Below are 13,046 nucleotides of genomic sequence, written 5' to 3' on the forward strand. Positions count from 1 at the left end.
ATCAGACTGAGACTTTTCATGAAGTCTGTCTAGAATTCTTTGAATGTGAGAACAGAAATAATAAGAAAAATATTTAAAATATCAAAATTGTGTTCTGCAACTGAAAATATGATACAGGCTGAAAAAATTTAGGCAGTGGCAGTTTTGTATGTACCGCAATTCAAGTTGCTGTAAAAAAATTGTTTAAGGAAAATTATCCATTACTGCTGGGGATAAAACTATTTGCATCAACGTGAAATTTAGATTAGATTATCACAGGAATTCTGCCTTTCTCTGTATTTAGGATAGTTTTCCTTATTATTGTGATATTACATATCTTTATTAAAATAATTTTAGAGTTTAAAAAAAAACCAAACATACAAGTTATTTCCTGTTCTCAACGTACATAAGAGTCTTCATTTCCAATAGAGAAATAAAATTTGAAAGTTTGTTTGCAGCTGGGTGAAAATTTTCTGCATAAATAGCAGACTGTGCAATGTTTTTTTCCACTGTTGTTACCTACTTAGTTTTCTCTCCTATGGCTGTATTTTCGACTATCCATTAATATATCGGAACATTTAGTGTTAAGAAAAAAATATGGACGAACTTAAGATTAGTACCCAATTTTTAGGGAGATTCAATGCAGTCATATAGAGCCAAATGTTTTGTACTATTTTCCCTTTCATTTGTTATCAAAATAAGCACAGCTTACTTAAAAGACCTATGACTCAGTTGCATGATTCATACTGTTCATGTCTTCTTTTAATGGAAAACAAAATTTAACAATTAGGGTTTTCATGAGGTTTGCTTTTAGACTCTTTTTTTTGAAACACAGGTAAAACTGAATAGCTCCTAGATACATACTCTCTCATACTCTCCCACCAGCTGATTGTGCTTTCTTGGGGCTGAAGTGTTTGAGTATGGCTGGTTTCAATCACTCGAGGACTTACTGCTTTTAGTTCTTGTATAGCTAACTGGAAAATGACAATTCAGCTTTGTTGTCAGTTCTTGTTTTTCATTTCAATGTTGACTTGCAGTAAAACAAAAATTTGAGCTGAAATGTAAACAGAGGACGTTTAAAAAAGTGAGAATCCTCAAGTTTTTGGCAAATTAAAGCAGTTATCATACTTTTGATGTTATTCTCAATGCTTCAGAAGAGTGAAAAAAAATGGAATGGAGAAACTGGTTTGTGCTGTTAATTGTTGTGCAGTCTTAAATTATTTTTCCCATTTCTGGTACCTGATTTTACAAAGTTGGCCTAGATGTAATGTGTATGAACCAGTACCAGCACTGAAAATTAGTACCAGCTGAATAATGGAAGATGTCAATTTGTTATTTCTAGAAAACACTATTTTTTTTTTCTAGTATAAGATCACCACTTCAAAAATACATTTATTCTATTATATACTATTTCATTTGGACTGTACACTGTCTTATAAAACTAAGATTCATCTCGCTGTAAAAATAAAAGTGCGAAATAAATAATGATGTTAAAAAAATGTGAGTTTTGATAATATGGATCATCAAGTGAAATACGTCATCTTTTTGTAGGTGTCAGAATAGATATTTAATGGTCTGTTTAATTTAATGGCTACAGAATCTATAAAGACTTTATAGTTGTACACATAGTTTTAAAGAAGAAAAAAAGGTGTTCAGAAAAACCTTTACTGCCACAGTGGTTTTCTCGTTCATACTGCCTTAATTTTGCCTGTATTTGCTGTGGTGTGCAGATTTGCTTACACTCAAATGGATTCTATTTTATGCTGTGCTGCAGCCTTTACTCATAGAAATTATTAGAACAAGGTATATGATTTACCATAATTTCCTTTCCTATAAAATTATGTTAATAAACCTGACAGCTGTTTCTGTTTTCTGCTGTATTGAACATAAAATCAAATCTGATGGAAAAAGAAATACTCTAAGTCAAGTACTGCAAAGGCAGCTTCATTAATTTCACTGGTGCAGACAAGAGAGCAGGCTAGTGAAAATTTCAATGAGAGAGAAAAAATTATGTTTGTCAATTAACTTGTAACTATTGAAAGGATATACTTGATTTAATTTTTAAATAATCTGTTTTCTCATGCACTTTAAAGGTTCAAAAAATCAGAAACATGTCTTAAGACCAGAATCTCTTGAAGGAACAGATGAAGAGGATCCGGTTACAGCTCTGGAGTGGGACCCTTTGTCAACTGATTACCTTCTTGTTGCTAATTTACATAATGGTATTCGACTAGTTGATTCTGAATCTCTGTCCTGCATCACAACTTTTAGTTTTCCCAGTGCAGCAGCATCTGTTCAGTGTTTAGCCTGGGTTTCTAGTGCACCCGGAATGTTTATAACTGGAGGTAAGGCTTTTATTTCCTGATTTATACAAAGAAAATAAATACAGAACTGAGTCTTCAAAACTGATATTCCAAGTTTGATTTTTCTGTTTTGTAACATTTTTACAAGTAGAAGCATACATGAATTTTATAAAAAAAGACCATAATACAAAACCAGAAAATAATAAAACTACACTGAGCACTTTTTACATGTTTTAAAAATTTTAGCTACCTAAATATGTGACTTTCTGCTATTTTTAATGCTAAATAATATTTTTCTCATGCACACTTTAGCAACACATATATGAATTCCTTTGGGAATAGGAATAAAAATGCATTGTACTAATTGATGTCACATCAAAGATTTAGAAAATTAAAAGAGGAAAAGAATCTATTTTCTTTTTTTCTATGCCATAGACATTATGGCTCAGGTTGAGCTAATGAATAAGGAAACTAAGACTGGCAGAATATTTTATAATGAGAGAGGTTCCATAGAATTTATCAATGTTTAAATAGCTAGTTTTAATAATGATTGTTAATAGTGATATGGTCATGGTGGTAAATGGAGGATAAATAGGATGCCATGCATGTTGCACTAGATGATCTCCAGAGGTTCTCTCCAGCACTAACTATTCTGTGATTCTATGGAGTTATCAGTACCTGCTTATAAAATTCTTCTTAAGACTTGAAGTTTAATTCATTGTTGGATTTTTGCATAAATCAGTCCTCAAACTCATACCTCTGTGTTTTGTTTTGTTTTTTTAAACCTCAGATTCTCAGGTTGGTGTGTTACGTGTTTGGAATGTTTCACGTACAACACCTATAGATAATTTTAAATTGAAGCAAACTGGTTTCCATGGCTTGCATGTGCTAAGTTCTCCTCCAAGGAAAAAGTGTAAGTGTAATTTTGATTGCTATTCATTGTACTGGCTGTAACTTAAGAAAATCTTATTTATGAGTCTTGTTATGTCCAGATCAGTCTCTGTAAGGTTGGTCAGCTCTTTAGTTCTTAATTAAAGTACCTTCTGCTGCTAGTGGACTAAACAAATGCATAAAGGATCAAGCACCTTATAAGGTCCTTCTATAGTAGGCCAGGCTTCATCCAGGAATTCTCAATTTCTTTTATTTTAAATCTTATAGGAATACAAGCATTTTACTCTTTAAAATTTTACTTATTATTGAAATAAGAAATAATATTTTCTTGCTGTCTTTTGCTTTGTATTGTTAAGCATGTTCATCAGAGTATTCTACTAAAAATCACCATACATCTTCAACAAGTGAGGCTGTTCCTCCTCCAACTTTAACCCAAAACCAAGCATTTTCTCTTCCTCCTGGTCATACCGTCTGTTGCTTCATGGATGGTGGAGTGGGGCTTTATGACATGGGAGCCAAAAAGTGGGATTTCCTTAGAGATTTGGTATGATTCATCTCTGTCTTTGAAATGAAAGTTTATTTGTCTTATGCACTTCTAACAGCAAAAAAACTGGAGAATGAAGTCTTTGCAGTACTGTAAAGCAGTTTCTGTTGTTAAAAAGAGCCTAAATTTCTAGGAAACAAAATGACAGTTCTGAAGTTTAAAGTAATCTTTTATTGCGGATGACTGAATTCTGTTGGAAGTATTCTGACAGGTTTTTTTTAAACCACAGATAAAGATTTAAGGACTTGGGTTTTGTTTGTTTATTTTTTTAACTGAAATTTTAGTTTGATGGTGTGCTCAGAAATTTTCTCTAGAGGGTTGTCTATAACTCAGAATGAAAGTTTGAGTCAAGTCAGAGAGATATATGGTGAAGGCATTCAGTTTAACATTACAAACACTGAATTATTAAATTTTCTTTGAAGCTGAAATTCAAAAATGGATTTAACACATATTAGATGACCCTCTTCTTCACCAGGTTTTTGGTGATTGAGGTTCTTGAGGATTTTTCTCTTTTCCTTTTTCATTGAAAAAATACTCCAAACAAACAACACCCAAATAATTTTCAGCTGTGCTCCCATATGTGTTTGAATAGAGGGTGCTGGTTGGTTTTCTCTTTCCATTTTTATTGGGTTTGGTTCTATAAAGCAACTGAGGCTTAAAATAAATTCTTACATAATACCTGTGTTTCATATATTTGTAGATTTTAATTCTACAAATGCATGTCTTGGAAAACACCCAATTGATACATGAAATCTCTAATGGATTGAAGTTTAAGCTGCAATAGAGCATAGACTGTATCTAGGAACACAGAATATTCAGTGGGGTACTAGACAACTTGTGGAACATGTTCAACATATAGAGCTTTATTTTTTCAGTCAGGTGCTTTTTACCAAAAGGGAAAAACTATTCCTCTTTTTAAAAATTAATATTTTTTTCTTAGTTTTTCTAATTAAATTTTTTAGCAACTTAGTTTCAACAGAAAATGCTAACATGTTCCTGGCACTGTGTAACCTGTTGTTTCAGGAAGGAATTTTTCTGGTTTTCATAATAATCTCTGAAAGAGCATGTTATAGTCCAAGTTATTTTATGCTATTTAATTTTGACTGATAAGGCATAATATAGAGGGGTTTTGGAACTCTTAATTGACCTGACAGGTAAATTAAGTACAATGTATTTTAGAGCTTGATCTAGAGTTGGACTTACGAAAAACATCAAATGTAATAAAAATGGATTAAATATTTGTTTCATTTAAGGGACATGTTGAGACCATCTTTGATTGCAAATTCAAACCTGATAACCCTGATCTTCTTGCTACAGCTTCATTTGATGGCACAATAAAAGTTTGGGACATAAATACTTTATCAGCGGTTTATACATCTCCTGGTAATGAGGGGGTTATTTATTCCATTTCTTGGGCTCCAGGTAAGAATATTTTGCTGTATGTCTAAATGTTCTTTGAATTAGCATTGACTGCAGAATTTCTCATATAAAAGTATTAGTTTTATATAGAAGGACATCATATAAGGTTTAAATAAAACTTAATTGTCTGTGAAACCAGAAGAATTCAATGCTTCAGACCTTGCTGAAGCTTACCCTTCTGAGTAATGCTCCGAGTATTTCATACTCAGAATGGAGGGAGGGAAATCTCCAGAAAATTGCTAACATGTCATTATGCAAATGACAAAATGACTTGCGTTGCATGAGAAGCAGTTACTTAAAGGAATTCAGTTTATATTTTGGGCTGAAATAGTGGAACATATGTATTTAGTTTTTCTTTCTTTTTTGGGTAGGAGTCTACTCACTGAAGAACTCTGATTTTACCCTATTAGAATAGGAAGTGTCTTTTCTGCAAAGCGTGTGCTTTTTCTTAGAGAAATCACTGGAGTCAGTAGGAAATTTTGTTTTCAAAACTGTTCTGCAACCCTCTTTGGTGTACCTGAAAAAACACTTCTGATAGTTGTCAAGAGTTGACAAGAGGTTGACTTCCTTGTTGTGTTTTAGTTCTTTGGACAGCAGATGCATTTCTTTAACATCTAAGTAATTCATCTCTCTGTTCTCACCTGCACTTTTAAACTCTTAAGAAATAGAATCACAGAATCACCAGCTGGAAGAGACCTCAATAATAACTGACAGGAGAAAAATATTGTGATGGGAAGCTTAATGTAGTCTGCATACGTGAAATAAATTTGCACTTTTTCATTTCAGAGAGTCTCTTGGACCTTGTTCCTCTTCAGAAATAATTTACCTTGCTGTATGGCAATTATGGCAATATGAAATATGGTGCTTATGTTTGGTTATTTAGCTTTGAAGTTTAAATTCAATTTGTAGTTGTATCTCACATAGAATGAATGGTTTGTCTGCTGGAGGAGGGGTGTGGGGTTGTTGCTTTTTGGTTTTGCTTTTTTAAAAAAAAACGTAAATTGGAAGCACGTGCTTCAGCTTTGTTCCTTACCATCCTGTCCAAAAGCTTCTGTCCCTCCCAGCCAGAACTTTTGCTGCTTCTTTCACCTTACTCCCAGACAGTTCCTATCTGCCTTGTACTTTGTTCCTAATATATAATCTAATGCATGCCACCATTTGTTTGGTCTCAGAAGACCTTTGAAAAAAGTGGTTACTCCTTTTTCTTTCTTCTCCCCCATCATTCTCCTACCTGAGTCTATTCCCATTTTATATATTTACCTTGTTAGACTCCTCCTGCATAGATTGTCTTTTCTGCCTCTGAAGCTTGGAATAAAATAACAGTCAAAACTTTCCTATAAATCTGCTATTTATGAAAAGCATAGCTATATTAGGATAGAGAGTCACTTTGGTGAGGAGAATTTGGTGACTTTTGGATTAGACCTGAACTGAATTTTCAGGTTCTCACTGTGGAGTTTTGTACTCAGATTTTCCACCCTGTAGAGTGTGGTTACAGATTCAGGTACATTCTTGACGGTCTTAGATGCAGTAATGGTGAAAGATTAAGAAAACAAAATGCTGTTAGATGTTCTGTCTCATTTTTATGATTTGTCTTAATACATAGGGAACTTTAAAGGAAAATGGTCTAGTTGCTACAATTTTAAGCTTGAAACATTGAGATTATCTCTCAGTTTGAGTCATATGCATCATGATCATTAATTTCTTACATGCAAGACTTTCAGCAGGCATTAAGATACTTTTACAGCAATACAGTTTTTATTTGACTATTCCTCAAATCAGGAATGTAGAAAAACAGGTCAGACTTTCATTGAAATTGGTGTTTGTGACTTAGTAGCAAATGCTGGCCTTAAACTATGGAAAACTCATGTCTATGTGCCATTGATGTCTTCTGTTCATATTACATTTCTTTAATTTAAAGTAGAACCACCATCAGACAATATTGTGATTATATAATTCTTGTAATATTTTACAAACATCTCTCTTTAAAGGAGATCTGAACTGCATAGCAGGTGGAACATCCAGAAATGGTGGCTTTATCTGGGATGTACGAAAAGGCAAAATTATAACCAGATTCAGCGAGGTAAGATGAGATTACTTCTTTTTTTGTCTATATGAAATGTAAGGTAGTCATTCCCTCTAGTGTCCATAATTAGAGATGGCCAAAGTTCATATGTTTTTAAAAGGTGCTGTAGTATAAAAAACTATAGAATTATGTGTGTGCCAGTTTACATGTGTGGCAGAAGTATTTTTACTCCCTCAGGCTGGATTTGTGATATGAGAGTGGTGAAGCACCAGATGGACTCCGTTATCTTAAAATTGGTCCTGTAGGGATGCATGGCAAAAGCATAGCTGATTCCTTCTTAACTGTGTGAACATATATGGACATACAGACTCAGCTTCAAAAGAAAAACTGTGTTCTGTATTTTCAAACATAAGGGCCAGAAGAAACTTTCAGTCCCTAAAGTCTAGATCAATAAAGCTCCATTTTTCAGCACACTAAGCAGTATGACTCATTTAGCAGCTTGCCTTGTATTAGCTGAAATCTATCCAGGCATTTTTAAGTCCTGATATAATAGCATAATTTTTATTGGCAGAAGGAGCTGTGTAATGCTATGCTGTAGTATTTTACACTATTTTGTGTATTCCTAGTATATAGCTGTGATTGTCAGATTATACAGGCATAATTATTTAACTGTAGGATCTGTATCAATGTACAAGGGATGCTCTTTAAGAAGAGAGGTGAAGGAGTGAGGAGAGGTACAAGCAGAAACCTTCAGGAGTTCTGGGATTCTGACACTGATATTTGTATTTGTGCTACTAAATATCTGATACAGGTCCCACTTAAATTTTCTCATACCACAATTTTTCATGCCCACTAACTTCATTATTCCAACAAGTAACTAACCTTTATTCAGAATCACTGAATGAATAAGGTTGGAAGGGACCACAGGGGGTCATCTGGTCCAACCTCCCTGCTCAAGCAGGGGACATCCTGGAATGCATGGCACAGGATTGTGTCCAGATGGCTCTGGAGTATCTCCAGAGAGGGAGACTCCACAACCTCTCAGAACAATCTGTTCCAGTGCTCGGCCACATACACAATAGAGTTCTTCTTCATGTTCACTTGGAACTTCCCATGCATCAGTTTCTGCCCATTGCCTCTTATTGTTCAGCACCACTGAGCAGAGCCTGGATCCGTCCTCTTGACACCCTCCCTTCAGATAATGACAGATATTGATGATCACTTCTCAGCTGTGAATTCTAAAGACTGAATAGGCCCAGCTCTCTCAGCCTTTTCTTGTAAGAGAAATCATTTTTCTTGCCCCCCATTGGACACTCTCCAGGAGCTCCATGTCTCTCTTGTACTGGGGAGCTCAGAACTGGACACAGCGGTCCAGGTGAGGCCTCACCAGGGCTGAGTAGAGGGGCAGGATCACATTCCTTGACCTGCTGGAATTCTCTTCCTAATGCACGCCAGGTCACAGTCGGCTTTCTTGGTCACAAGGTCACACTGCTGGCTCATGGACAGCTTGGTGTCCACCAGGACCCCCAGGTCCTTCTCCACAGAGCTGCTGCCCTGCAGGTTGTCCCCAGCCTGTGCTGATGTCTGGGGTTATTCCTCCCCAGGACCCTGCATTTGCCTTTGTTGAATTTCAGCTGGTTCCTCTCTACCCATCTCTCCAACCTGCCAAGGTGCCTCTGAAGGGCTGCAGAGCCCTCTGGGATATTGGACACTCCTCCTAGCTTTTGTATCATCACTGAACTTGCTGAGGAGGCATCTGCCCCTTCATCAAGTCACTGATGAACAAACTAAACAATTCTGGGCCAAGTGTGGAACCTTGGGGGCCACCACTAGTGACAGGCATCCAACTAGATCCTGTGCCACTGATTGCAACCCTCTGGGATCTGCTGTTCAGCCAGTTCTCAACCCACCTCACTGTCCACTCATCCGGTCCACACTTCCAGTGTGCGAAGATCTCTTGCCCCCTTTACCCAATTTCTTGCTCATCAGGATGCATTGCTCTTGAGCCTGGAGGAAGTGATCTGGGAATATCACTGGTTCTCTTGGACCCTTCTTCCCTGCAAGGCATGTTCCCATGGAACTGTTCAAAGAAAATCCCTGAAGAGACTAAAGATAGCTCTGCCGAAGTCCGTGATTGTATCTTACCTGCTGCCCTGCTTCCACCTTGCCTGATACTGAACTCCAGTCTCATGGTCACTACAGCCAAGGTTGCCCCCAGCCTTCACATCTCTCACAAGGCTTTCCCTGTTTGTTAGTATGAGGTTCAAGCAGCACAAGATCCTTGTGGGATCTTCCACTACCTGTGATGTCATTCACACTTTCCAGGAATCTCTTGGACTGTTTGTGCTTCTCTGTTTTGCTTTTCCAGCAGATGTCAGAGTAATTAAAGTGCCTCACAAGAAGCAGTGCCTGTGACTTTGGAGCTGCTTCTACCTGGCTATAGAAGGCTTCATCCACTTCTTTTTCCCTATCAGGCAGCCTATAGCAAACACCCACAACAGTGTCTACTATCCAAAACATAAGCTTTTGACTTGCCCATCATCCACCCCAAGACAGAGCTTGATACATCCTAAGTATTGCCTCACAGATGGGGCAATTCCACCAATGTCACTTCCTGATCTGTCTTTCCTAAACAGTGTGTAGCCTTTGTGGCAGCATTCCAGTCATGCGAGCTATCCCGCTGTGTCTCTATATTCACAGTGTGGTCAAAGGCCTGTGACTGCACATAGATCTCTAATTCATCCTGTTTGCTCCCCATACTGTGTGTGTTGGGGTACGGGCACTTTATAGAAGTATTTGACTGTTTCCACATCCCAGTGGAGGTGCAAAGGGATGTCCCATAGTCCTGTCTAGTGATTATGTCTTTGGCTGCTTGTGCTTGCTCCAGGTATTGTCTCTTAAGCCTCCTTATGCTACTAGAGTGGTTTCTGTTGTTCTCTTCTTCCCTACACCTTCTCTCTGGCAAGCCTGGCCCTGGCCTCTTTCCAATCTAGTTTAAAGGTCTCTCAGTGAGCCCTATGAACTCATGAACTAAGGTCCTTTTTCTCCTTTGAGACAGGTGGACCCCATTTCTTGCCAGCAGGCTTGGTGTTGTCTAAACTGACCCATGATCAAAACGCCCAAAACTGTGCTGGTAACACCAGTATCAAATCCGGATGTTCATCTGCATGATCTTCCTGTTTCTTGCCCCATCATTCCCTGCAACTGGCAGGACAGAAGACAACACAACTTGTGCTTCACATCGCTTTACCAGTTGTCCCAAGGCCCAAAAGTCCCCCTTGGTTGTCCACTGTGTTCTTTATTTAAGCTTTAGGTTTATATAGTTAGGGATTGCACATTCTTCAGCTTGACCCAGTTTTATCTCTTGGATCCTGGAGGTTACAGCAGTTTTACAACTGTCCCAGTTTGAGATAAATTCGGAGGAATGTCCGAAATGAACGTCCTCTCATAGAAAGTAGGTTACTGCCTCCCTCCCCCACCAGGTTCAGAAAGAATTCTCCTCAGAGGAAAGTGAAAAAAAGTTATTTATTTAACAAGCAAAAGAGCATGCATGCAGGCATGGAAAAAATAATAATGCTAAATAATAAAACCTCTTGCGATGGAGAGAACCCCTGGGTAGGTTTCAGAGTCCTTTGTGGGAGGGGCTCTCTCCTCTCCAGAGCTGGGGTTCAGCATGGGCCCCTCTGGGCCGGTGTGTAGGGCCTCCTGGATGATGTTCTGGTGTTGTTGAACAGTCCAGAAGAGAAGAAGAAGCCAAAGTCCCAGGGCTCCGTACTTTAGCTAACAAACAAGAAACTAGCTAAAAGGCAAAAGGCAAAAGGAATGTAACCCTTCCCTGCTGCAGAAGTGGAGCAGCCAGGCAGGAGAAGCCAGCAAGCTCATCTGTGTTTTGAACACAAACTGCTGAAAGAATTCCAGCAGCTCTCCCCCCTCTCCCATAATAGTTTTAAAGGCACAGAACTCATGTCTGGCATAGGGCAGATGATAGGGAATACAGTGTCTTACACTCACCCCAGGACAACTACCTATCTCCATATTCCTGATATTTTGGACTTGGATTCTCAAACATCCAATTGTATTGGGTACTCATTATAATGTGGTTTTGTACAGTATACTGTACTGGGAGAAAAGGTCTGCAGCCCATAGGGGAATAAAGTAAAAAAGATGAGTCAATAGATGAGAGAAAAAGGGGTGAATTATTTCTTATTGATAGGTATTTTGCATTTTTTGAAGCATGGAAAGAATGGAATCTTCTGCATTGCCTGGAGTCATAAAGATTCCAAAAGAATAGCAACCTGCAGCAGTGATGGATTTTGGTGAGTGTTATTGGAAGAAAAAAAAATTGCTAAATGCACTTCTCCAGTCCATAAATTTTGACAGTATTCTCAGTAATTAATTATAAAACTTTTCTCACTGGACAAGACTTGAATTATATTAGTCTTCTGTACTTGTTAGGGTATGTTTTTCATGATTTTAAGAAAAAAAAAAGCAAATGTTTTCAAAGGAATAGTGTCTAAGACACTCTAATAGTAAAACTAAGTACTGATTTTTATTTGGACCAGAATATCTTCCTATGTTTCTTATCTATAGAGGACACTTTTCAAAAGCCATCCAATTTGCTTGTCTTAATTTTTTTTTTTTTTTAGTTTTTTAGTTTTTTGTTTCAAGGACTAAAAAGTGCTATTTTAGAATGAAGTAATTACCAGTGTACTATCACAGGAGTATAATAACTCATTTCTAAAAACACATGAATATCTATTGAGACCAATTTTGCATATATTGTGTTTCAGTACATTTAAAAAACCCTTCTTCATTAGTTTCCTCTGCTACCTGTGTCATTCCAGCTCAAACATAATGAGCAGAAATTTTAGAAAACAATCAACTTCTTTTTTTTTTTTTTAATTCATAAAGATCTATTTGTACCTTAAAGCCATGACTAAAACTTTGATTTTGGGCTATGGGGATCCTTTCACAATAGAGGTACTACGGTGAATGTCTTTAAAGCCCCTCTGAAGAAACATAGATAATGAAGTATAATTAGATGTTGTCCAATCAACATCCAGTTAGATGTTGTAATTGAGGGGCTGATATTATTTGTGGCTATTTCTCCTATTCTTTTTGTATATCTTTTTGCTATCTGGCTTATTTGCACAGAATAAAACTTTATTTTGGATAGCCTACTCAGAATGTATTTTTGCTTATAATAATACATTGTAATTGGTTTCAGTATTATTCGAACCATTGATGGCAATGTTCTTCATAAGTACAAACACCCAGCTGCAGTGTTTGGCTGTGACTGGAGTCAAAACAACAAGTAAGTAAAAATTAACCCAAGGAATTGACAATATTTACTATTTAAATTGATTACCAGCAAAGTACCACAAAGTTATCTAGAATGTGATATTCACTGTGATAGTAAAACTCTGAAGTTATCTGTTCCACAGTAAGATACGCCTATAGCAGCTCTTTATTCCCAGTAGTATATTTCATTGACCACCATGAACTTCCTTAACTTTCAAAGGAAGATCATTTAATATTGATGAGAGAAAAAAAATTATCTAGCTGAATATATAATGGGTGGGAGAAAAAAACAGACATTCAAAACCAGGAACGAGGGTTTTAGATTGGTGTCCTTGGAATAGCTGCTAAGGTGAAGATGTAGCAGACAAGTAAATACATTATGATTATATGTAAATTTTGTAGATAATTCCTAAAAATGACATGAGAACTTTGTGTCAAAAAAAAAAGTTATATAGTAATTCAATCTATTAATAGTTGTGTATTTGGTGCATGGTCATACTGTAGTGCAAATACTATTCCCCATTGCAACTAATGGATCTTTATCAGGTTTTTTTCTGATTTAGTTTATTTAATTGGATTATCAATA

At 36.8% G+C, this 13,046-nt stretch overlaps 1 protein-coding gene across 5 annotated transcripts in view; it reads left to right on the plus strand.

Annotated features, from left to right (window-relative positions):
• WDR17 (WD repeat domain 17) overlaps nt 1-13,046 on the plus strand; it is a 47,061-nt gene that overhangs the window by 13,117 nt on the left and 20,898 nt on the right. For all 5 annotated transcript variants that reach the window (XM_069013752.1, XM_069013753.1, XM_069013754.1 and 2 more), the window contains 7 exons: nt 2,073-2,324; nt 3,073-3,195; nt 3,530-3,717; nt 4,971-5,139; nt 7,125-7,216; nt 11,393-11,475; nt 12,387-12,473. In XM_069013752.1, coding sequence (XP_068869853.1) covers nt 2,073-2,324; nt 3,073-3,195; nt 3,530-3,717; nt 4,971-5,139; nt 7,125-7,216; nt 11,393-11,475; nt 12,387-12,473 — 994 coding nt within the window. The remainder of the gene's footprint in view (nt 1-2,072; nt 2,325-3,072; nt 3,196-3,529; nt 3,718-4,970; nt 5,140-7,124; nt 7,217-11,392; nt 11,476-12,386; nt 12,474-13,046) is intronic.

The sequence above is a fragment of the Aphelocoma coerulescens genome, chromosome 4, assembly GCF_041296385.1.
Source record: "Aphelocoma coerulescens isolate FSJ_1873_10779 chromosome 4, UR_Acoe_1.0, whole genome shotgun sequence".
Lineage (NCBI taxonomy): Eukaryota > Metazoa > Chordata > Aves > Passeriformes > Corvidae > Aphelocoma > Aphelocoma coerulescens.